We start from the raw sequence: 26876 nt of genomic DNA on the forward strand, positions 1-26876 counted from the left end.
GATTCTCCCTAGATCATGGGTGTGTGAGGAAATTCGACCATTTGGCATGGTTTGTTTGACTTAAAATAGTGGAATAATTAAAGAGTTTTTTTCACAAATTCTAATAAAAAGGCAAGTGTTTGATTGTTTAGGATGGAAAACTAATTAGACAACTATCCATGAATTGAGGAAACATGTCTATTTACTTGATAAGCCATTTATCTCATCTCATCCTTCTCCAAAGTCCTACAATTTTGACTAAGATTTTGTGGTATGGAAAACTAATCAAACAATGATCCATGAATTGAGGAAACATGTCCATTAACATGATAAGCTAGTTAACCCATCTCATCCTTCTCCAAAGTCCTGCAAATTTGAGTAGGATTTAGTGGAATAAAGAGGGAAATGATTTTATTACATGTAAGGCCTCAAACTTTATTATATATTAAAATCAAAACTATGAACTTTCATTATTTTCCATCATTTCCTTGCCAAACAAACGTGGTTTTCTAGAATATTACCTGATCACATGGCTCCTACACCCAAATACAAGAGTGCATGAAAATATCAATCTGCCCTATGAAATAAAAAAATCGCATCTATTGTTTTTTTTTTTTAATGAAAAAAAAATCGCATCTACTTGAATGACCTTGCATGCATTCTTATTGATCCTGTATTGACGTTACTTGACCAAACAACGATCTCTTATTCATTACATAAAATGGAAAAAGAGTTGAAAAAACCGAGCCAAGAGATTGAGTAACGAACGAAAACCACACATGGGCCATGCTTTTTTTTATGATAAAATCACATGGGCCATGCCACGACATGAGCGATGATGCTTCGCTGCGTATATGCCGTGGTGGGTTGTTAGGAGTTGGGACTCGGGACGTGGGCATCGGATCTACTCACCACATATATTACGTGTGAAAGCAGTTTTAGATGGGACCTAGAAGGCTGGAACGTGGGCGTACTTTTGCATATACATTTACATTACGTCGATGGTTATACGATGTCTTCTTCGTGGGTGCTTTATTCGGCATTTATTCAAACACCTTAATGTCATCTTACTACTCGCCACCTAAATCACTTGAATTATAACGTCTTTATTTTATTAATTACTTAATTAATTAAAAGAACTGAATTAAATTTATTTGATTTTTTGATTTATTTGCATTTCAGTTTTGTTTTTTTAGAGACAGCAAACACGTACGATTGTAATCTTAACTTCTTGATACATCACCGTTCTCATGTCGGTTGCCACGTCAGTAAGCATGTGCTAGGCTTAGCTATATACTTGGATTGCAACTCTACTAAGAAATGTCCTAAAATGGACTGCTCACCGTCACCAGTCACCACCACAGAAAAAACGATTACCTGACAGACAGACGCACCGCAATCTTTAGTCCTTTACTCTCCACTCGCGTTCTCAGTCTCACTCTCAGACGATTGCCAAATTAAGAAAAAGGGGGAAAAAAAAATGAAAAATCGTTAAAATTATATGGATAACTCCCTTGTCCCATCGGAACAACTTAACAATGACCAGTTAACGCTTAAATCTACTGTTCCTTACCTGCTTTCTCTCTCTCTCTCTCTCGTTCTCGCTCTCGCTCTCGACTTATGCATCTACCGTGAGTACGTGAGCAGGTGGAGCTAAATGCCATCATTGTTGATGTTCTTCGGAGATCTGAAATTAATCGGACAGAGAAGAAATGTTCCGGTTGCACAGGCACCGCTCTCAGAAATCAGGGGAGAGGATCGATTTCAAGTTTTCCAATTTCCAGGCCATTCAGGTACTACACCGCACTCTTCATTACCTTTCTTGTTAGATTTATTTATCCTATCTGTTTCCATTACCATTCAATCCAATTCGTCCTTCATTTTCAAGAAGAAAATACTCAATACTATAAGAAGCTGCTCTGATGTGACTGAGTTTTCTACTTCTGTAATACAGCAATTTTTGTAAATTGAGAGTAAGAGTTTGTTCATTGTTTACATTTTCAACATTAAACCCCCAATTTTGCAGCAAGGACCATGGTTTATTAGTGGTAGCAATGAGAAATAAGACTATATTTTGTGGGAATTCACATTAACGGCTAAACAAGAATCACATTAGCTTTTCGTGGTTGTGCTTGGCAACATTCATGAACGATGCTACTTGGCCCGATCTGTTTAGTCCTATTCAGAATTTCTGTATTACCTTGGTATGTTTACTATATGGTCAGTTATTCGGATTGCCATATTACCGCATTGATCTGGAGCAGTATTGATCTAAAATAATAGTGGCCAGTTACCTACAATATGCATCACAGTGTTATCTGCTCTGGAGGAATCTCCAACCTCCCCCTCCCCCCCCCCCCCAAAAAAAAAAATGGTATGGGTACATGCTTCAGGAGTCCATAGTTAGCACCCAAAGGTGCTATACAACAAACCTTTTGGGATCAATTTACTGCCTAAGATCCATTACATGTTTGTGATGGATTGAAACCAGCACTCAAGTAGGTTTCAGAATTCTAACCACACGCAGAACCATTTAAAAGAGTATCCAAGTGCACGAGGCTCCCGCTACTGCAGTATTGGAGATGATTAATAACTCCAAATCCATGACCCAGGTCAGACCCAAATTACAATCAAATATAGATCTCCCCTAGGACTCCAAAGCCTTGGCATTTGATACCGATCCAACGGTTGGATATGCAGATACTACTAGGTAACCAAAGTAGAATATGAACAAAGCTTTGAAGTAAGCTATGGCTTATGTGTGTGGTTGAACCCCCCCCCCCCCCCTTCCTTTTCTAGATATATGGATCACAACACAACAGAATCAGCCCAAGTTAACAGCTGGATTCCAATAATCAAACACTTAACAAAATAGCAATAAAGAGGATATTGCAGGGACTGTTACCTCCAAGCAAGTCTGCCAACAGCTGCTGTTACTTCCTTCCAACAGGTAATATAACTCCACCAATACTCACCAAACAGCATTGCAACGTACTCAACAAAGTACCAAGTTTATAGTGTAGCAAGAGGTCTTCAAACTGCTAATGAATAAACAAGTATTGCTGAAGTAAAGACCTGAAACTTACTTGTATTGCAGAGAACAGAAATGAAAGAAGAGGATAGAGACAAGGGGGACATGATAACTTCTCAATCAAGCCTTGCTAGTCTCTCACCAGCCACCTCTAACTTCTCACTAGGGGTTTCTGCATCTCACAGAAGTTCTTGCTTCACGCATGAGAAAACAGCACATAGCCATAGTAGTTTGTCAAATTCGATGGGCATATGGAGTAGCCCCTCTCTTTATGTAATAACTTTGATTAAAACAGCAACATAGAACCTTCCTTGCGTGGAGAGGAGGTTCCTTTACAGCATAGACTTCTCAAAATTAGAACTACTACAAATTAGAAACATATTCCTAGAACTAGTAAATCAGAAACAAGACACATAAGTAGAGTAACTAACCACTAAAGATAATAAAGTAGAAACTATCACAAGAATAGAAACACTTCTATTTGTCCTCCACGCAAGGACTAACTAAAACTCTATAATGGGCCCAAACCTGGCCCAAAAGTTGGGCCTAGCTCAATTGCAAGGGCTCAAACTGCGCTGCTCAATGGGCTAGGCTTGCTGGCCAGGCCTTTCTTCTCTTCTTTCTTCTTGGATCTACATCAGTTTTACTTTTCGGTGATGGAAGGATCAAGTACAACAAATCTTCTATTGAAATGAAAATCTTAACGATTCTGGTGACTATTGTGGTCAACATTAATAGTCTGAGGATTCTTCCACCATCAAGGCATATTTGCCAAAAGTTTGGAAACAAAACATGCCCTATGTGTTTTCTCAAGGAAATCCATCTCACTGTTCCTGTCTAAAGGTTTTGCAATATGGTGGTTTTGATTGATCAGGCAAGATACCCCTAGTTTGTGTCCATCATAATAATGTTTCAAAGCAAGGAATTTATGCTGGATTTGCATTCATGTTCAGCCTTGTTGGTTTTAGTATTTTAATAGAGAGAAACAAAGAAGGAAAATATGAAAAGTAAGCACTTAATTAGATAAATAGAAATATTGTAACTTGAGTTTGGAAAAACCACACATTGATTTTATTCCTCAAGCTTGTAGCCCATGAAATTCTTTGCTGTGGAACATTCTTCTAAACTGGGGTGGTGAAAGTGCGGTTCTCTTTGGTACGAGTCCTGACTCCTGACTGTCAGTCTGTCCCAGTTAATTATTTATGTTCTATAATCAGTTTTTTCATTTGTTATAAGCTTGTGCAGTCTTAGTCTTGGTCTTATAGAGCCATTATGCATTAGTTCTAGTTCCTTTTTCTTCCTATGAGATCTAAAATTTGAGCCTAAAGTTCAGAGACTAGTCATTGAGTCTATCATACAGTTCATGCCATTAAGTTCTTTCCTCACAGAAATTGGAATTATCGGCAGATTTTCGGTGAAACAATTTTGCTGAACTTTTTGGCTGACTGATTCCTATTAAACTCCCTATTCCCCATTTCAAAGTAAAGACAATTCTTTGTGGTGAACAATTTCATCCAGAGTTTCAGGCTTGTGAACTATTTTGCTGAACAGTTTGTTCTGATTTTTGCGGTTGCAGGTACCAAAAGGATGGGACAAACTTTTTGTGTCAATTGTCTCTGTGGAAAGTGGGAAAACAATTGCCAAGTCAAGTAAAGCATCAGTACGGAATGGGAATTGCCAATGGACAGAGTCTCTGTCAGAATCTATATGGCTTTCACAAGATAATGCTTCAAAAGAGCTTGAAGAGTGTCTTTTTAAGTTTGTTGTTTCCCCGGTGAGATTCTTATGTTGATCAGTTGTTATACCTATATCATTTTTAGGGATTTTCTGTCTGTTGGCTAACACGTCATTTAGCTTTTCACCCCTCAAATGATTAATTTTGTGAATTGCCACTCTCCTAAATGACATGCTTATTCTAGGGATCTGTTAGATCTGGTATTCTTGGTGAGGCAACGGTGAACCTGACAGGCTACATTAATTCAAGAGCTTCTTCCTCTGCCTTGTTGCCATTGAAAAAATGCAATCATGGGACAAGTTTACAAGTGAGTTATCCACAATTCTCGGTTCTGTTATCTTTATTAGCATTTCCAATTATGGAGCCTCTTTTTTATTAGATATGGGTGTATTGTCAAGGATCTAGTACTTTTAAAGATCACATTTTCCTCTTTAGCTATGTTTCTGCATCAAAGAATACCTAGAAACAATCATGCTCATTAGGAATAATGATAGCGAATATTAGGCATATTTATACTGCACAAAGAATCTGTGAATTGCATGCATTGAGAAAGTGCTGAAAATTTGGAGGATGAGTTATGGTTGCATTAAAAAATCCTGTTGAAATGGAGGAAAATGGAAGTGCCATATGGTTAAGGAAATAGAGAAGAAATAGAATGTAAATGATTCGAATAAGTTTGTAACTTCCATATGTCTTTGAGCTAGTGCGTACTCATTTCTTTATAGAGGGTTAAGTTCAGGGTCCAGTCCTCTCCCTTCCCTCTCTTACTGTCTACTCTGATGATCAACAAAAAGTTGCTGCTGAGGGTGTTTCATGGGCCTTGAATCATTATGGTTTTTTTTTTAAAGAAAAGATCTTAACTTCCATATAACCTAGTCTGTTTGATGACAGTGAAGGCATATCAAGTGCTTCACTTCTGGCCGTTGAAGGGGTTAAAAACTTGAAACTTTTCTCAGATCTTCATCAGTTTTTATCAACATTTCAGAAATTTGAGAATCAACATTTACCCTCAGAAGGAGGTTACACTTCTTTTTCTTTATTTTTGTATATGAAGTGGCAAGCTCTTCATGTGCTATGATGGTGAAATACATTATTTCTAGTGTGTAGTGTCAAAGTCCCCTACCAGTTTTACAACATAACTTAATGAGAATTTGGTGTGAAAACAAAACCATTCACTTGAATAATGAGAGAAAGGAGACCAGTGGTTACTGGTATTCCGATGTTCGGTTTTGATAGGTATTTTCTTTTATAGTTCATATTCTGGATTGGGTTCATCCCTCTATCAATCGAATGGGTCAGGTTGTGGACATAAAAAAACGTAAGAAATCACTGGGATCCTACGGTTGAAACTGTTGTGGTTAGTAGGTAGAGAGAAGCGGATAATTAAAGAGGGAAAAAAAGAGAGAAGTAATGTAGTCCTAGATTTGAATTGCTCAAACTGGAAACCAAAACAGGATCTGTTCTCAAAGGGTGACTCAATTTAGGGTTTAAAACCAGGGAAAAGGCTAATTTAGTTTTAGGGTTTTATGGGATTTAGGGTATGGCGGTTAGGGTTAATGGGGTTTTGGCTGCACAGAATTGGCCTATTTTTGGATCAAGTTCCCTATTGGGGCTGTTGATCACTCGACCAAAGTTTGGGAGAATTACCACGGTTAGAAATGGCTAAACTGAATGGAGATCTTCAAAAGAGAAGGAACGAGATCTAGGGTTTGTGAAATAAACTTACTGGTTGATGAAGAAAGCATTGATATCGGAATACTTGACAGTAGAATGACAATGGAGATGTAACGTAGAACCAAACGATCCACCCGGGCTTCCCACAACAAGGTGTCAATTGTATCAAACATCGATTCCTTCAGCCTTGATCAAACACAAGACAAATCTTCAATGGAGAAGAAGAGAAGAGCAGCAAAAGCTTTTCATTAATCCAAATTCGTGTCCAATGTTAGCCCGCCTTTCAACCATATATAAAAGACTCAAAAATAGACTCCTACACTAAAAAAGAAAGGCCTAACCCAATCCTTAACCTATTAGGTAACCTAAACTGACTAGGAAACTGAAATACTGAAGGAAATAGATTCAAACATGGCTAGACTTGTGGCGTCCTAATCCTACCCAACTTACATTGCTTAAGAGAAAATAGACTCCTACACTAAAAAAGAAAGGCCTAACCCAATCCTTAACCTATTAGGTAACCTAAACTGACTAGGAAATTGAAATACTAAAGGAAATAGACTCAAAACATGGCTGAACTTATAGAGTCCTAATCCTGCCCAACTTACATTGCTTCAGAGAAAATAAAAGAAAACTACTAAAATCACTTAAATTGAACCACTGGTTGGACCAGCTTGGACCCGGTTCAATTTTAAAACAAAAGACTTCAAAAATAAAACTAAGGGGCGCTGTTCTCTGTGCCGCAGCGCAACCTGTGCCCAGGCACATGGGAGTGGGCGCAATGACCACCCTATCCCCGTGCACAGGCTGCCCATGTGCCTGGGCGCAGGCTGCGCTGTGGCACAGAGAACATTCTCCCTAAAACTAATTATGGAAACTAAACTAACTAATCCCGTATGCAACCTTATTACCCATAGTTTAGGCCCCCATAAAAATGGCCTATACATTGAAAACCCATGGGATCAAAGGCCCAACATCTATATAACCCAACCCTAGACTTATTCCCATTAAAATAAGTCTCTATTGGTGATGTATCTGCATCAAGAAGAGAATACGAAGAAGGAAAGAGTGTCTAAGTCCGCACAATCCTCATATGCTAATAACTTATATGAGAATGAAATAGAATTGTAAATATGCCCTTATAAGAAATGATATTCCCCCCTTACACATTTTACAGGTATATGACCAGAATACCCACACTATATAGTCCAATGCTCCCTTCCAAGCTGAAGCATAGATTTCACACATGCCCAGCTTCTCTAACAAATCATGAAAGCGTAAGGAAGTAATTCCTTTGGTCTAGACATCTGCCAGTTCTCATGTTCTCACAAAAGGTTTGCATAGAGCCATAGACATCCAGATTGATGTTTTTCCTTGATAAAATAATGGTCCTCTTCAATATGTTTAGTGTGTTAATGTTGAACTGGATTGTGAGCTATATTGATAGCTGTTTTGTTGTCACAGTAGAGCCTCATAGGTTTGTTAGCCTCAAGACCCATCTCCTAGATCTAGTTCTTCGGTTATGGAAGCTCACAAACTTAATGAGCCATAGCTCTTAACTCTGCCTCTGCACTCAATCTGAAAACAAGATATTATTTCTTGCTCCTCCAAGTTACCAAATTCCCACCAATAATGATGCAGCATCCTGATGTCGATCTCCTGCCTGTGGCTGATCCTGCCTAATCTGCATTTGTATATGACTCTATTCTCAAGTGATTGTTTCTCTTGAATAATAATCCTTTCCCTGAGTCTGACTTCATAAACCTGGGAATTTGATAAACTGTTTCTAGGTGACCAGTTCTAGGAGTATTGTTAAGGATAGGAATGCCACATCATAGGATAAGGATACCACGTTAAAGCCTAGTACTCCATACCATGTATGGAGCTGTATTACATACCATATTTGTTCCCTTTGTACTCCATATCTACATTATGAATAAGAAAGGCCTATGCCATATTAGACAAGCCAAATCATTCTCTTATCATCTTATTCTCAACTTGGTATCAAAGCCCAATACTTAGGGTGTTTTCTCGAATCTGCCACCAGTGGGATCGATCTCTCAAGCAATTGAGGCTTCGGCCTCCCTCACCTGGCCACGCATGGTAGATTGAACATGCCCTGAGGTATGTCACTATGCGTGACCCCATTGACCACCACCTAACCCCACTGACCTGCCTGGACCCAGCACCCTCCTCGCCTGGCCCTAGTGTCATCGCCATCCACCGCCAGCCTCATTGACCTCTTCCTGGTCTTTGGCAACCCTGCTAGCCACCGTCTAGGCCTCCGCCTGGCCCTGCCGCCTGCAGTTAGCCCCTGCCCATGTATGGAATTGTATTACATACCGTATTTGTTCCCTTTGTACTCCGTATCTACATTATAAATAAGAAAGGCCTCTGTCATATTAGACAAGCCAAATCATTCTCTAATCATCTTTTTTCTCAACTAGTATGCATGAACTGGATGAGCGCAGTGACAACATATGCTATATCTGAATGAGTAAAGGTGAAATAGATCGACTTCCCAACCAGTCTTAGGTATCTCCCAGCATCACCAATTAAATGACCACTTTCCTCACCCAATTTATGATTTTGGTCAGTGGGTGAGTCTGTAGGCTTACAACTCAATATCCCCGTTGAAATAGAGAATGCAATATGGGACCCAACATCAATTGAAATAGAGAATGCAATGTGGGAACTAAGGTTACTGATAGAAAACAAATCTCGGATTAAGGCAGGATATCAGTTTTGTATTCACAAGTTCTGATAACAGAAAATAGGTCTAAAGAACTGACCTGTTTACAATAATTAGTTGTAGGAGAACTCCTTAATGTTTGTGGGAATTCTGATGTGGACGGTTTATCTCCCAGAAGAAACAGAGACTGAAGAGAAAGAATGGGAAGGAATCAAGAGAGATCGGTGGGAGGTTAGAAGAGAGAAAATAGAAGAAAATTTGCAAACAAGATGCCCCAGGTAAAAAGGAGAGGAATTGGGATTGGAGGAAGAGACAGGAGAAGAAATTTGTGGAAGGGAAAAAGAGGAGGGAGAAGGAGAGACTCAACCGAAATCTTCAAACCCAAAAAACTGATTTCATTCCATTATCAAAATCAGTTGGGGAAGGGGGGGGGGGGGGTTTACAAACTTTAAATGAAAAAGAAATAGACTTCTACCTAATGTGGACATCCTAACAAGTAGTAAGACTAAATACTTTTAAAAGTAATAAAAGACTCCCTAAACCTAAAATAATCTACTAATGGACCCACTCCATTACTTATTTCCGTGTACCCTTTTAAATCCCAAACTTTGGGCTTATAAAGAGGCCCATTACAATAAAATAAAATAAAAACTCAAAAATAACAAGCTCAAGGTCAATAGAACCCAACCATGGACTAAAATAAACTATTTTAAGGCCCAATTGGCCCGATTGGACCCCTTAAGGCGTTAACTACATCACTTTCTCCCCTTGAGAGCTCCACCAAGCACTTCTTCACAATTGAAGGTCTAAATAGGGAGAGACAACCAATGGTTTTTCCCTTTGGGCCTTCTCCTCAATTTTTTTTTTTCTCACAACGGATTTTTATCGAGTACTGGAATTTATACCTGAACTGTGCAGTTGGAAACTTTGGCCAAGTAATTAAGGGCTGAGAGCCTGATACAGCTTCCTTATCTGAGGACAGAGGATCAAAAACAATTTGACTGGTCCTCTAGACCATTTGAGAGTTGAAGGTTAGCAGCATTCCATTAATCATTCACAAGGTGATTATTGGGAATAATCCCACATTGGTTAAGTTTGGAACCCTTGGGTGTCTTCATATACTAGTTGGGCCCCTCCACCTAGGAGTTCGAGCTGTTGGGAAGGAATCTAACATCTTATCACAGGCCCGTTATATTAATTAAATTATAAATCACCGTGTACGGTCATTTTGCCTACACGTCCCCACGTGTATGCTCATTCTGGCTACATTTGAGTGGGAGTAATGAGAATAATTCCACATTTCTTTGGGACGTTAGAATCCAACATTTGATTAACAGTTTGGTCGAATTTAAAGCAGCAGTGACGACAAAATGAAACTATGGAAGGATGCAGATAGTGGACTTTGTCTTGTGAGGGTTCCATTGGAACCATATGACTTTCACCCAATGACAATTTGAAAGTTTTTTTTTTTTTTTTTTTTGGGGGGGGGGGTGTGGTGGGGACAACAAGAATTCTAGGGAAGCATATCATTACATATAGGGTAAGACCTGTCAACAAGAACATATATGAGCAAAGCTTTGAAGTAAGCTATGGCTTAGGCATGTTTTGTCAAAATATTAACTAGCACAACAAGAGTTTTAAGGAAGCACATCACTGGTATTACTACAGTTAATGGGGATTGTAGGAAATGTACTAACTTTGGGACAATTTTTGAGTGTCGTCATGTCATGCTGTTGTCATTCACTCTGAATTTTATTGAACCACATTTTGGTACCATGTGTCTTAGTGTTCGCGGCTTTAAAAAATGCACTCTTAACCATTAAGAGTACTGATTCAACAAAAGTACACCCTCTTTTTAGCTAACTGCTGTGTATTCACACCAGCCCTATCTCGTGGAATTCCAAAAGAGCCTCAAAGATCTCTAAAGACTTAGATTTGAAGTATCTGTTGAGTTTGGTATAACTTGTCTCAAAAACATGGATCAAGTTTATTGATAGACCTAGGCAAGGTGTTCCGTATTGATATGTATTGGGCCATATCGGCTGATACGTATCGGTGTTGGTAGACATTGATACGATACAAATAGGTGTTGAAGGATTTTAGATTGACCCGGTTCGGTTCCATTTGGTTCTCTTTAGTTCCCTTGTTGAATTGTATAATGTAAGTAGGTACACTAGAGTGTCTAGATTCATTATGCAAATGTTGCACATGTTAATTGTGTTGAGTAGATCTTCCATATTTGTAATAATTCTTGATTATAAATATAGTGGTGGCCTTTGTCATTTTGACAAGCCAAAATCTCTCAACCTGGTATTAGAGCGCAATCCCGTTAGGGATTTTTTAGAGTCCGCCGCCGCCGCTGCCGTAGAGACTTCGGCCTCTTGGTTCAGCATGGTTGATTGAACATGTGTTAATGCATGTCACACCACACTAACCATCGCTGACTACTAACCACCACCATGCTGCCTACCGCTGCCGCCCTACCGTGTACCATCGCCACCACCCCCGTGGCCCTTTTTACCCTCCTTTACGGCGTTTTTTTTGCGCTGATCACTTCGGCCTCCCACTGTCGCTGCCTCTAGGCCCTCCTCAGGCCACCGCCTGCCACTGCCAGGCCTTCCAGCCCCTGCTGGTGCCTCTATATCCCCTGCCAGTGGTCCTACCTGCTTGCTTCAGGTCTTCTAGCCCCTGCCAGTGGCCCTGTCTGCTTGCACCAGGCCTTCCAGCCTTGTTGGTACCTCCCTGGACCCTGCGTACTTCTACTGGCTCTATGTTTGGCTCTCCAGCTGCTGTGGCTTCTCTTTGATGCTTCTTTGAGGAGGTTCTGCCCTCTATATGATGCTTTAGCTCTCTCAATCTTGTGAACCACCCTCCTGATATGCTGACCGATACCGATACTCGACACCTTGGATTTAGGAGTTTATCTATTTTTCATCTGAAATAGGAAAGTATTTCATATCTGAATGTGGGAAGGCAGTGTTTTGTGTCTTTCAGTTATCCTAGCTAGTTGTTATTTCCATTACGCATTACTTGCTTGATTTCTTTAACTCTGCGTTTTCTTTTTCTTTGCAACATTCGGTCATAGACCATCAGTGACAGGGAAACTCTTGTCTATATGATATGCAGGTCAAAATTCAATGTCTTACACCAAGAGCAAGAGTCAGGTTTTCAGTTTACAGTGGAAGTTCTCTACCATTATTTCAGAATTTTAGGTTTCCCATTTGATTATGAAGAGTCAGTGTGTATTTTCAGGGATGAGCAACAGAAAGAAACAAATTCCCATCCAGAGGATCTGAATGCAGACTATGATGACATGGACAACAAGTCAGATGGGTCTGATTATACATTCAATCGGAGTTTTGGGTCTTCCTCTAGTACTAATTTGGGCAGCACTTCTCATCCAGGAGATCTTGGTATCAGGGTTGGTTATCATACTCACTCTTATTTGTTGCATTGATTATAGTTGGAACTATTAGCATTTCTGTCTTCTATAGTCAATACGCTTTTCATAATCATGTTTGGTATGTTCATTTTTAAATATTCTAACATGATGCAAGTAATAGACACGCAGTTTTACTTCTAAATTCTTTCTATAGTCTGGGACTTCTGACTTCCAGCCACAAAACTGTTGAAATTTTCTGAAGTTTGTCTCTGAATATGGCATTCAGCATTGTGAGGTTTGGGATGGCATCTTATGCTGTCGGTAGCACTGTGACAAATCATAAACCCTAAAGTGCTTGAGAACACCTATCTAAAAGCATAAATAATCTGGCAAAATAAAAGAGAAAAAGATACACAATAGCAGCAACTCTTGTTCAATGAATGATCAGGTATAGCTAGCTTGCAAGTAATACATCTTGTACAGCTATTGCAACCTAGGATTTCAGTCACATCAACTTAAATGAACCATACTGTATAAAAGGATTTTTTTTATAGGTAGGCCCCCAATGAAGATTTGTTTGCCAACTCAGCTACCCCTTGGGGTTATAAAAGGATGATTTGTTTCATACTTCTATTAACATGGTGATGTAATATTCAAATTAAAGACCAATACCATGACATGCTTCTTAGAACTGATTTCATGTGAGTTACTGCTTAAATTTCTTAATACATTGGTTAAGTTATTGATAATTTCATCATGTATACGGTATATCAGAATTTGTTTTTGTTGAAATAGGCTGCTTACTGCTTACCCGATTGGGGTAAGCAGTCCTAGTTCCACTAGGATTGGTCCTACCTGTCCTAGCTTACTAGGATTAGTCCTAGTCGAGTTAGGGTGGTTAGTCCCACTTTATTTATGTTTCTTTTTCTTTATTTTTCATTTCCTTTTATTGTTTTTCCCCAGCCGAGTCCTAGTTTGGGATTCCTAGTTGTATTAGGAATTCCTAGTAGGACTAGGACTGAGTTAAGTTTCTATTTTCAGTTGTAATTCTGTTCTCTATATAAACAGGGCCTGAATGATCGAATTAATTATTCAAGCATTCTCTACATCTCTCTTTTAACAGTTTTTACCTCTTACGGAGAAAATATTTAGCTCTCTCTCTCTCTCACTCTCTCTCTCTCTCTCTCTCTCTTGCTTGTGAACACTCCCGCACGTTTGCTCGCTTGCACATGTTTGTTCACTTGCTTACTCTTTTCATTACAATTTTATGACACTGATTAATAGGTGTTGGTTGTATGGGACAGAATACCGTGGGGGTATTCTGGTCCTTTTTTTCCTTTTTTTATTTTTCTTTGTATTGAGTCCGTTATGAGGGACAGAATTGTCCATGTAATTTGTCTTCTAATATTATAAATACATTGCTTGGGATCAGCCTTTGATCAACCAAGCCTTATTCCCTAATTCAGATCTGTTAGCATGGTATCAGAGCAGGTTTCGAATTAGGGCAACTCTTCTCTCTTCCATTCTCAATTTCTTCTTCTTCTTCTCTCTTTCATTCTCAAGTTCTTCTTCCACCCTTCTCCCTTTGTTCTTCATTCTCCCATTAGGGTAGCACTGATGAGGTGATCTATAGATCCAGTTGCTGCCCTCCATCACCTCATTCATGTTATTAAATTTCAGAATCGATGGAAGCTTGTGCACCCTGCCTGCGAAATTTGAAGCCTTCAAATTTTTTGGACTGATTCAACTTTATCTCCCAAGGGATCTCTCCACATTATTGAAGCTCAGGAACTGCAGCAGATTTGTTGGACAAGGTTCTATCTCCAGCCATACTGAAGACTCTCTCTCCCTATCGATTTTGCTCTCATTTGGGTTTTTTTCTAAAACCCTATAAATATCGATCTTAGGGTTACTGTTCTCTGTTGATGCTGATTTTTGGAAGGGTGATTCAGCACTACTAGAAGGCGACTCGATCTAAGTTTCAGCTCATTCCAATGTGTTTTTGCTTCCATTCTCTCCTACATCGATCTCACCATATTCAGGGTTTTTTTCAAAACCTTGAAAAAGTCAATCTAGGGGATTGCCCTGGCTGCTGTTGCTGATTTTTTTAGACTACTATTAATATATTTCCAGCAGTCTCTCCTCCAATTTAGCCCTTATCTTGGAGTATTTGTTGGGGTTCTCTTCACAACAGCCCCTCTATGCGATTTGGGTTTCTCTGCTACAAGTATGGGTGACTCAATCACTTCCACTGCTACTTCTGATCAGGATGGTCAAGGTAAAACTGATTACCACACTTTTCCCCCTAATCCCATCAAACTGGATGGATCCAACTACTTGTTATGGTCTCGATCTGCAGCCTTTGCCATTGTTGGCCGTGGCCTTACTGACCATATTGATGGCACCAGTGTTATGCCGACTGCACCAGGTCCTCTTCAAAGTAGGTGGCTTGCCAACAATGGGGTTCTCATGTCATACCTGATTGGTTCTATGACTTCTGTTGTGCCGAAAATCCTTCAACCAGTGTGATGTGGCTGAAATGGAGCAAGACACTCTGCACAGTCGCGGCGGTCTAGAGTTCTACTCGTGCCCCGGTACTCCGAGGACTTCTCAAAGATAGCAGACAGACTAATGACCTTGACAATGGACTGGAATTGCACTTTGGATTTCTTGTCGTGAACAATCTATGGTGCAAATCGTAAGGGTGCATAAAGCAAAAACAAGAAAAACCTTAAGTTCACACCATCATGAAAGGAAAAGAAAACAGTACAAGGAAAATAAAGATAAGTAAAATGCAGGTTTGTTGTGTGATTGATTGATTCCTCTTCCTTGCTCCTGCTTATTTATATGGTAAGGATAACTGTAAGGAACGGTTTCCGTGATCATCGGTCATAACCGCACCATGTTCAAGCTAACACACTTTCCCAACCCAAACTGCTAAAAACCGCCAGTGGCAATAACCATTCGCCGCCTTGGCTGATGATACCACCTTTGACCCAAAAGCGCTATGATGTCTCGGTCAACCCACTTGGTCGGGGTGCCCTGTGGCCGAGTGCCTTCACCTGACCGTGAAAGAGTGGAGTGAAATCTGGGTGTAAACAACTTCAGACCTTGCACATGGATTTCTTCTCCTTGACACAGCTTTTTAGATTTGGTTTGCTTGCAAAGAAACATACGGTCAGCTTGGTAATGATGCCCAGGTTTATGAACTCAGAAGAAGGTCCTTCACACTACTCAGGGAGAATTATCCGTCTGCAAATACTATGCTACCCTGCGCAACCTCTGGCAATAATTGGACCACTTTTCTGATTTCCCCCCTACTATAGCTGCTGGCATTACTGACTATAAGAAACATGTGGACAAGATCAGGGTCTATGATTTCTTGGCAGGGTTGAATGTGGAGTATGACCAGATTCGTGTTCAAGTGTTGGGTCATTCTCCTTTTCCCACACTTGAACAATGCCTTGGTCTCTTCTGAAGAGAATCGTAGGGCTGCTATGTTACATCCTCCTACCACTGACCGATCAACCCTCCAGACTGCTGCCCCGACTACTCCTGCACCTGCTGGAAACGTTTCTCTTGGTGATTCTACTACTGACACTATCACTTGTGAGCACTGTCACAAGCCCTACTACACCAAAGAGAAGTGTTGGAAACTCCACGGGAAACCAACCGACTTTGAAGCAAAACGGGTTGGCAAGAAAAAACTAAAGAACAAGGCTCATCACACTGGGACTGTTACTACAGCTCCTACTACTGACCTTAGTCTATCCCAGGAAGATCCACAGGCATTCCTACATATGCTAAGGACTTTTGCTGCTGCTGCTTCTTCTACTACATCAGCTCCTGCCAATTCCTCTGCTCCTTCAGGTTCATATTTTGCTCGGTCAGGTATCCCATTTGGTAGTCATTGTGCTTTTGTAGCATCTCATCCTTGGATCATAGATTCTGGTGCTATAGACCACATGACTGGATCTTCCAGTCTTTTTCGTCGTTAATTTCCCACTTCAAGGAAGGACAAAGTCAGGATAGCTGATGGTTTCCTTTCCTCCATTTCTGGAAAAGGATCCATAACTGCACCTCTTCCCTTACCTTGTCTTCAGTTTTACACATTCTTAATTTTACTTCTAATCTTCTTTCCATTAGTAGTCTTACTCGTGACCTTAATTGCAAAGTAACCTTTTTTCCTTCTCACTGTATTTTTCAGGATCTGGTGACAGGGAAGACGATTGGATGTGGTAAAGTATAAGGTGGATTGTACTTGCTTGATGATGGTCATCCTTCTCCACCAACCTTACCTCCTCCACTTCATCAAAATTCATTGGTCTCTTCTGAACTTTACCAATGGTACTCTAGATTAGGTCATCCCCCATTAGGAACTTTGTCTCATTTGTTTCCAGCCTTAGTCAAGGGTTGTAATAAAGATGTTTTATTATGAGGTGTGTGTACTAGCCAAACAGACACGTTCAATTTATTCTAGTTCTAATAAAAGAAGTTCATTCTAATGTTTGGGGTCCTAGTCGTAAGACTTCAATTTCTGGACATCGTTGGTTTGTGTCATTTATAGATTGTCACTCTAGAAACACATGGATATACATTTTGCACACGAAAAGTGAGGTCTTTTCCTGTTTTCAGCATTTCTGTAAGATGATCCAAACTCAATTCCAGGCCACTCTCAAAGTTTTGAGAAGTGACAATGGAACAGAGTATGAAGAGGGTCACTTTCAAAAATATCTTGCTGACCATGGAATTCTTCACCAGACTAGTTGTGTTGGTACCCCAGCCCAAAATGGTGTGGCTGAAACGAAGAACCGTCACTTACTAGAGATGGCCAGAGCATTAATGTTTGCTCGACATGTTCCCTTCCAATATTGGGGAGATGTTGTTCTCATTGCAGCCTATCTCATTAATCGATTGCCTACTAGGGTCCTTGACTCCCGTAGTCCGGCTGAAGTTTTGCTTGGGAATTCGTCCTTTGTGGTTTCACCCAAGGTATTTGGTTGTGTGTGTTATGCTAGGGATACCAGGTCCCCTAGCACGCTTGAACCCCGTGGATTGCAATGTATTTTTTTGGGTTATTCTCCAACCTAGAAGGGTTATAAGTGTTATCATCCCCCTTCCCGTTGTACTCTAGTCAGTATGGATGTTACCTTTCATGAAGGCCTTTCTTATTATTCTTCACCGCCTCTTCAGGGGGAGAGTTATAGTCAAGATGTGGATGTGTTTCCTTCCCTTGGGCCTACTATTTTTGAAATTCCATCACCTTTGGCTGTTGCCCCATCACCTTTAGATAATCCTATACAGGGGGAGACTATGGAAAATGGTGATGGTGAAGCTCCTACTCAGGGGGAGTTGACTCCAATTCAGAGAACCATTGAGAAATTTCAGAAGAGGGTCGACGACTCCAACATTTTAACATATCACAAAAGATGTTCCAGAAGAGGGCAGCCTCAATCCACCGTAGCTCCAATACCCATCCAGTTACCAACTCTGGATCCAGACCCTACTTCTCCTGGTAAGATTTCTCCTTCCGACCTACCTATTGCTCATTGCAAAGGTACTAGGACTTGCACTCAACATCCCATTTCCTGCTTTATTTTTTATAGTTCTCTTTCTCCATCTTTTCATGCATTTGGGTCCTCTCTTTCTTCTGTTTCTATTCCTAAAAATTGGCAGGAAGCTTACACAGATGGAAAGTGGAAGGCAGCAATGTTGGAAGAAATGAGAGCATTGAAAAAAAATAAAACTTAGATCATGTAGATCTTCCTCCAGGGAAACGACCAGTGGGATGTAAATGGGTGTTTGTGGTCAAACAGAAGGTTGATGGGACTGTGGATCAATATAAGGCACGTCTGGTTGCAAAGGGCTTTACCTAAACTTATGGAGTTGATTATCAGGAGACCTTCGCACCAGTGGCTAAACTCAACACTGTAAGAGTGTTATTGTCCTGTGCTGTAAATCTTGGGTGAGATCTTCAACAGTTGGATGTGAAGAATGCCTTCCTCCATGGAGAGCTAGAGGAAGAAGTATATATGGATCTTCCACCAGGCCTCTCTGATGATAAGACCAAGGCAAGGTCTGTAAATTGAAGCGTGCTCTTTATGGGTTGAAACAGTCACCTAGAGCTTGGTTTGGCAGGTTTCACAAGGCTATGATTTCAGTGGGCTATAAGCAAAGCAATGTTGATCATACATTGTTCATCAAACGAGTTGGTGATAAGGTAACTATTCTCATTGTCTATGTTGATGATATTGTTGTAACCAGAGATGATGGTGATGAGATCAAGAAATTAAAGCACTTCCTTGACCGTGAGTTTGAAATAAAGGATCTAGGAACTCTAAAATATTTTCTAGGGATAGAAGTTGCTGGATCTTCACAGGGCATGTTCCTTTCTCAAAGGAAATATATTTTATCTGTTGTCCAAAACAGGGATGTTATGGTATCACCCCACAGACACTCCCATGGAAGCTACTGCAAGGCTTAAGGAGAAAGAAGGTGAATCAATTGACAAAGGTCGCTATCAGCGATTGGTTGGCAAGCTAATCTACCTCTCTCATACACGGCCAGATATAGCTGTTGCAATTAGTCTAGTGAGCCAATTTATGCATGATTCTTATTCCTCTCATATGGAGGCAGTGATTCGTATTCTTCGGTATTTGAAGTCTGCTCCTGGAAAATGATTACTTTTATCTCCCAATGGCCTTCTGAAAGTTGAAGCTTACACTGATGTTGATTGGGCTGGCTCTACTGACAGGAGATCCATCTCTAGATATTGCTCTTTTGTGGGTGGGAATCTTGTCACATGGCGTAGCAAGAAGCAGAATGTTGTGGCAAGATCCAGTGCTGAAGCTGAATTCCGAGCTATGGCACAAGGAATTTGTGAGTTGCTATGGCTTAAAGGATTGTTGCAAGACATTGTAGTTGTTGTCCATCTTCCCATGATGTTGTATTGTGACAACAAGGCTGCCATTAGCATCGCTCATAACCCTGTCCAACATGATCGTACCAAGCATGTTGAAGTTGACCGACATTTCATTAAGGAGAAGATTGAAGCTGGCCTCATCTGTGTTCCCTTTGTGAAGTTTCTGCTGACCAGTTAGCCGATGTGTTCACTAAAGGGTTGAGTGGCAAAGTTTTCTGTCCTGTTTTAGTCAAGTTGGGTATGTGTGACATATATGCACTAACTTGAGGGGGAGTGTTGGTTGTATGGGACAGAATACCATGGGGGGTATTCTGGTCCTTTTTTCCTTTTTTATTTTGCTTTGTATTGAGTCGGTTATGAGGAACAGAATTGTCCATGTAATTTGTCTTCTAATATTATAAATACATTGCTTGGGATCAGCCTTTGATCATCCAAGCCTTATTCCCTAATTCAGATCTGTTAACAATAGGTTATTACCAAGAGGTTTTGCTCTATGTAGCTATCTATATATGCATTTATTCTTATATGCGTTGGCAGTTCTTTCTATACTTTCTAGCCTCCTCTTTATTCACTCACAGATTTCCTCTTATTGCTCCAGGACCCAAGTTTCTCTGCATCAGGTTCACACCATAGCTCTGATTCCGCTGAAGGTTTGATAGGCAGGACAAATTTTTCACCTAGGAACAGCTTAACTGCTGATGTGTATAATCTAGTTGGAAGACAAGATTCAAATGGCCCTTATTCTATTGATGATCATTCTCAATCAAATCACGCTTCCCTTAATTCAAGAGTGACAAGTTCAGGCAGCAATCTAAAGAATCAGAGCCCAGAGTTGTGGCAAAGTTCTTCGCCTGTGCATGCTACACCATCCTTGAGGAATGCTGGTTCTTCTAAAGATGTGGAACCTGCAGAAGATACAATTAAGGAGCTCCGTTCTGAAGCTAAGATGTGGGAAAGAAATGCTCGCAAGTTAATGCAAGATCTGGAAATATTGAAGAAGGAATTCTCTGACCAGTCAATGCACCAGGCAGATCTGGATATGGAGCTTTCAGCAGCATATGCTGAGCGCGAGGGCTTAAAGCAGGAAATCGAACAACTTAAAGTGTTGTTAGAGGAATCAACAGTGAAACAAACAGCTACTGAAAATTCTAAATTTCAATCAAAAGGCATGTCACATGTTCAGAAGGATTTGGAAGAAGAGATCAAGTTTCATCAAGAGTCCAATGCTGAATTGGCTCTACAACTGAAGAAAACACAAGAATCCAATTTTGAGCTTGTTGCTATTCTTCAGGAACTGGAAGAGACCGTAGAGAAACAAAGATTGGAAATAGATAATCTTTCAGCACTAAAATTGAAGTTAAATGATCTGGAGAACTGCAGCCAAGACAATGAAGACAATGAAGAACTAAATTCAAATAAAGAAGCTTCAACCATTAAGAAAGGAATAGACTCAGCCTATTCTAATATGGAAGGCAGCAGTGTTGAAATCACACCCAAATCCCATGAAGCAGGGGAAGAGGATAATTCAATATTGGTATTCCAGCTGAAAGAGTTGCAGGAATCACAGAAGAGTTTGCAAACAACTATTGAATTATTGGAAAAGGTCGTGGAGGACAAAAACCAGGAGATCGAGGTTGAACGAAGCCAGAGGAACCAAATGTTACTGAATACAGAGGCTAATTGGAGGCATGAGCTATCTGCAAAAGAGGAACAAATCCTCAATTTAGAAGCAAAATTATCTGATTCTCTCATTACTCAATGTTCAGGGGATATAGGGTTTGTTAATGGATCCAACCTTGATCTGCTCAAAGAAATTGAAGCCTTAAAAGCAAAAGTGCAGGAACTAGAGAGGGACTGCAATGAGCTTACAGATGAAAACCTGGGACTTCTACTTGAGCTCAAGGAATCAAAAAAGGATCTTCTGACTGGAGGCATTTTGTCTCATTCTTTACCCAGTGAAGGTAATGTTTCTGCCAATGCATCTGAGTTTGAAGTCAGTGATATTAAATCCCAAATATTCAAGCAAGAAGAGGGGATGAATAAAGAAATGGGAAGTGATGGTGTTGCAACCAAACACTTACAAAACCAATTGGTAGATTTTCAGAAGAAATGTAATGATCTGGAGCTTCAGTTGCAAGCTTTTAAGGACAAAGAATGTGATCTTGATGCCCAACTCCAAAAGAGCCAAGAGAAAGTAGAAAAGCAAGAAATGAAAATTGCTGAATTGCAGAGGCAGTTAGTCAGTTCCCAAGCAGTAAAAATGGACAGAGAGGATCATCTTAGTGTTCCATCTACAAAAAATTTTGAATCAAATGGTGAGATAGAAATTCCCAAAATATTCTCTGAATTATTTGAGCAGCTTCAGTTGGTTCTGGCTCATGTTCAGAAGCCATGGTACAACTTTTGTGTTGTAAATAATGGATGTGAAAATCCTCTTAATAATTCAGAGTATCTGAACTGTGTACATGTCATCACTCAAAAGGAGCAGCCTGAGATTATCTTAAATGATTTTGTCAGGCTGAATAAATTATTGGAAGAAGAGATTAGCAAGCTGGAGGAAGTACTTCATAATAATGAAGCAAAGAGCAAGGAAATAGGTGGAAATGTTACTGATGCTCTGAAGAAGCTGGACATTTATGATTCGAAGGAAAATAGACTTCATCTTTCGATCCAAGAAATTGAGCAGTTTAGTATGGAACTGGAAGCTAAAGTTTCTGACCCAAATAAGGAACCAATTGCAAAGAGGTCTGAGATCGGGGAGCTTGAGGCTGGCTTATCATTGAAGGAAGATGAGATTGAGGTTCTAAGATGTTCTAAGAGTGAGTTAGAATCACAGGTTTCCAATCTTCAGAAAGAGAAGAGTCATTTGGAGGAGAGCATAGAGGCCTTGCTAAGAGAAAGCAGTATTACCTCTAAAAGTGTGGATGACGCACGAAATGATCTGATGGTGCTCAGCAGTTTGGAATCCCATGTTTCTTCCAATAAGATTCTTGAAAGGAAATTGTTGGAGCTAGAAAGTGGAAAATATGAATTGGAGCTCCATTTATCTGAGCTGGAAGAAGAGAACATACAGTTGTCAGAGAGGATATCTGGTTTAGAAGCGCAACTGAGGTATTTGACGGATGAAAGGGAAACCTGTCGATTGGAACTGGAAAATTCTAAAGCATTTTCTCTTGGTCTCCAGGATGAGATTAGAAGACTGGGGGTTGAGATGGAGGCACAAAAATTGGATCTAAAACAAAAATTGCAGGAGATGCAGAAGCGTTGGTCAGAAGCTCAAGAGGAGTGTGAATATCTGAAGAGGGCAAATCCAAAATTACAGTCCACAGCTGAAAATCTCATTGAAGAATGCAGTTCTCTTCAGAAATTGAATGGGGAACTACGGAAGCAGAAACTGGAGTTGCATGAACGTTGTACACATTTGGAGACTGAACTGAGGGAATCACAAGAGAGATTTTCTGATAGCTTTAAAAAAGTTGAAGTTTTAGAGAAAAGTTTGTCTTCAATGCAGGTGGATATTGCCTCAAAAGGGAAGTTCCTAACGTCAGAACTTGATGCTCTTCTTCGTGAAAACAAGGAACATAAAGAGAAACTTATGGGAGAGAGCTTGTTAAATCAGATGTATTTTGAAAAGAAGATTGAAATTGAGAATCTCCAAAGAGAGGTAGCACATCTCACTGAGCAGATATCTGCAACTCATGATGAAAGAGAGGTAACAGCTTCTGATGCAGTACTTGAAGTATCCAGTTTACGTTTAGATAAAGCCAAACTGGAAATTGTTCTTCAAGAAGTCCAAGCTAGAATTAAATCAACTGAGAATGAATTAGATACCCTTCGAGCAGACTCAGAAGCTAAGGTAGAAAGCTTGATTTTTGAACTATCTGCTTCCAAACAAAATCAAGAACTGCTGATGGCGGACAATGACAAACTGCTTCGATCATTGCAGGATGCAAGAGCTAGTGAAGATAAGCTTAAAAGTAATGCAAACGTGCTTGAAAGAAAACTTTCAGATTCTGAATATGAAAGGAAACAAGTAGTGGAAGAAATTACTACCCTGAAGGTCCAGTTGCAGAAAATTGCACATCTTCAGGAAGAAGTCTTGGCTCTTAAAAGCTCACTCAATGAAACTAAGTTTGAAAAGGAGAAATTGGAAGCTTCATTGCAGTTACTGTCTGAAGATTGTGAAGAACTGAAGGCAGAAAGAGTCTCATTTCTTGAGAAAATTTCTAGTATACAAAATACTGTGTCCGAATTAGAGGATTGCAGACGTGCAAAGGTTGCCCTTGAAGAAAAGCTTCTGCGTCTTGAAGGTGATCTGACTGCAAGCTCAGCATTATGTGCCCATGATGCTGAGCTGAAAAATGAGCTTAGCCGCCTTAAAAGAGCGAATAGCCAATTTCAGCGGAAGATACAGCTCCTTGAAGAAGAGAAAGAAGAGTACCTGAAGAAAGCTCAAACCCTTGAAGAGGAACTACAGCTGAAGAAAGAAGAAAAACCTGGTCAGAGTGAGTCCAGAAATAAAGATTTGTCGGGATTTTCCAAGTCCGATACTATAGCTTTTCCGACACATGGAGAACCGGAGCTCCTGAAGGTCTGCCCCAGCTATTCATCCATCGCATATACTTTTTTTTTATTAGAAAGAATCATTGCATATACATTTGGTTATTACAGAGTCAGTTACATAAGAAATCTGATTTCTGTCTCCAAATTCTTATATTAACAGGATGAGATGGAAAACAATGCCCAGCACCAAGTAATCTGGACACCGTCTCTGAACACTAGTCCCATGCAAGAGCTTCCAGAACGTCAACAGAGTCTCAATGCCAATCAATATGAAAGAGAGGTATACATCACCATCTTATCCAATGACCTGAACATTGGACCAATTTGGATGTTTGGAATGGCTGGACTCTAGTCATAGTGTGCTTTATTGGTTTACTATGGATATTGACCACAGCACTTAAAGAACCACACACAACTATTCCAACGTCATGTTTTATGGCAACTATTTAACCCAAGCAGTCTTTATTACATTTTTCAATGTTCTGAAAACCTTACCTAATAAATGGGCTATTAATTTTCATTCATAGTTTTAAAGTCTGAAAATTTCTCCTTCCTTTTTATGGAATTAATCTACATTTAATAAGATAAATAATTGGTAGTGATTCACCATTATATTGAGCCAAAATAATGATAACTAGTTCTTTTTCTTCTTCTGGAAACAGCCTCTCTGTGAAAGCAGGGGTAAGGCTGCGTACATTATGACCCTCCCCAGACCCCTCAATGGCGGGAGCCTCGTGCACTGGGTATGCCGCACGCCCTTATTTCTTTTTCTTCTTCTGGGTTCATTTGACAAGTATTTGGTTCTCCATAATTGCAATGGTTGAATAGGGTATATATAATATGTTGTTCTTCCTGATTTTGTAGTTCTACCTGCTTTGACCCAATGGTTGAATAGATTTTGGCTCTATCTTGGGTAGAAATTTAAAAAATTTGTATTTCGTTCACTATATTCACTTTTTGTCCTTGCAACTAACATTTGGCATGCTTAAGATACTTGGGTTGGAAGATGTGATCCCAAAGGGGAGTCTGAATCTTTTTTACTATTTAATTATTTACAATTATATTGGTTCTCTTCCTGTTTGTTTTCAGGGTGATAGCTTTCATCATGGTCATATTGGAAGTCCTCATGTTATAGGAGTTAATCTTGTATCAAAGATCCAACAGCTTGAGAATGAACTTGCGGAGGCTTTGGAGGCAAATGAAATGTATAAAGTGCAGCTTAGGAGGTAGTTATGTTCATTTTTTTAGACTCCCTTAATTGTGTCAGTAGAATTTACATGAAGAACTTGCTGTTTTTGTCAGTAGAATCAACAGAAAAGTCTCTCACGTTCCTTGAATGCCAATTGGTTTCCTCGTTGTTCGTCGTAACAATTTTATCAGGATGAATCTAGGTTTCAAGGAGGGGTGAATCTCCAATTTAAGTATATGGTACAGAACATATAGACTGATAAACTGTGAGAACATGATATTGTTATTGAACAAGTAGGAATTCTAAGGATATTTAACACCCTGTTTGATGCATATATCTGACCGAGAGTTTCATATCTATTATGTCATTCAGGTTATTATCTGAAGGGGAAAATGGTCATTCAGATGCTCCCAAGCAATTAAGAGATGAAATTGAGATCTTAAAGAAAGAAGGATATGAGCAGAAGGCGTCATTGCTTGAGGCAGAGTTGAAAGAAATCCGTGAGCGCTACTTCCACATGAGCATCAGATATGCAGAGGTAGAAGCTCAGCGCGAGGAACTTGTAGTAGAGCTCAAGACTGTCAAAAATGGAAGGCGATGGTTCTCATGAATCCAGGACCTTACTGGGTCAGTTTTCTAGCTCTCTTGTAACTCTTCTAAATAGAAGTCTTTCTCTTTTTCCTTTTTCACAGTCTCAATTCTCAGAAGAGGAATAATATGTGGTCAAAGAGGAGGGCAAAGAATTTATAGCCAGGGGAACCTGCTTGTAAAATGAAATGATTCAATTCAAAGTCACAAATGTTATCCTGTATTCATGTAATAACTTCACATTTTATACCACATGATTTTGTGTAACTAAACAACAACAACATAGCCTTATCCCAACTAAATGGGGTCGGCTACATAGATCCGTGCTCATTTTATGTAACTAAAGCAATAAAAAAACAAATCAAATTCCCATTACTTCATCTTTCATTAAGCTATGGGTGATTGAATTCTATTGGGAACTAAATAGGATGGGATGTAGATATGACTAATTTGTGAGAGAAAAAAAACTGAAACGTGAATCCAGCTTTAGCGTGGATTCGAGACCTTAAAATTAAAATTGGTAATAAAGGAAGAGGCGCATAGAATGGCAGAGGCAAATAGAGCTTCTTCTGCACATTTTCATTAATCTCTGTCTATCTAGATCCATGGATCTATACATCTCAATTGGAAAAGAATCAATACAGAAAGAATTGAATTGAATTGATCGAAATTCTCAAAACAAACTCGACTCTTTACAAAATACACTAGGCTTTATGCTTATGAGTTATGAAGCACATGCAACTCAACTAAGACTTATCCCTCTAAATGAGGTCAGCTATATGAATTCTGCTTTGTCGTTCCATTCTTTTTAAAGTCATACTGGAAGCCCCAAACAGGAAATGATAATTGATGGGTCTGTACTGTTTTGTTTATGGGTAACCTCTTACTTATCGTGAGCTAACAGACGACCATTGAGCAGTGGGCACTCAATGGCTGAGAGGTTAACCTGTTTATTGAGTTCAAAACCTCTTTGTAACTTCTTGTTGGTTGTCAAAGGTGCCAGTCGCGCAGAATGTGCCTCATGAGACAAATTTATTTACGGATCAAAAGGTAATGTATAGGCATCTATTTAGCATTTTAAAGATGCACTTGAGGGTTTCGCTTCTAAGCAGTATCAAATG

General features: G+C 39.7%; 1 protein-coding gene across 2 annotated transcripts; it reads left to right on the forward strand.

Moving 5' to 3' along the window:
• Positions 1-1606: 1606 nt before the first annotated feature.
• LOC122651571 (centrosome-associated protein CEP250-like) lies at positions 1607-25958 on the forward strand. 2 transcript variants are annotated; one of them, XM_043845011.1, is made up of 11 exons: positions 1607-1772; positions 4587-4784; positions 4930-5052; positions 12238-12275; positions 12364-12532; positions 20014-20829; positions 20878-22076; positions 22197-24006; positions 24139-24258; positions 25068-25204; positions 25540-25958. In XM_043845011.1, exons 1-11 carry the CDS (start codon positions 1692-1694, stop codon positions 25775-25777), a joined length of 4929 nt encoding a protein of 1642 aa, XP_043700946.1. In that variant the 5' UTR covers positions 1607-1691; the 3' UTR covers positions 25778-25958. The 2 variants fall into 2 exon arrangements, with proteins under 2 accessions (XP_043700946.1, XP_043700945.1); XM_043845010.1 differs by having other exon boundaries at positions 20878-24006.
• The last annotated feature ends 918 nt before the right edge of the window (positions 25959-26876 follow it).

Source organism: Telopea speciosissima, chromosome 2, assembly GCF_018873765.1.
Source record: "Telopea speciosissima isolate NSW1024214 ecotype Mountain lineage chromosome 2, Tspe_v1, whole genome shotgun sequence".
Classification (NCBI taxonomy): Eukaryota; Viridiplantae; Streptophyta; class Magnoliopsida; order Proteales; family Proteaceae; genus Telopea; species Telopea speciosissima.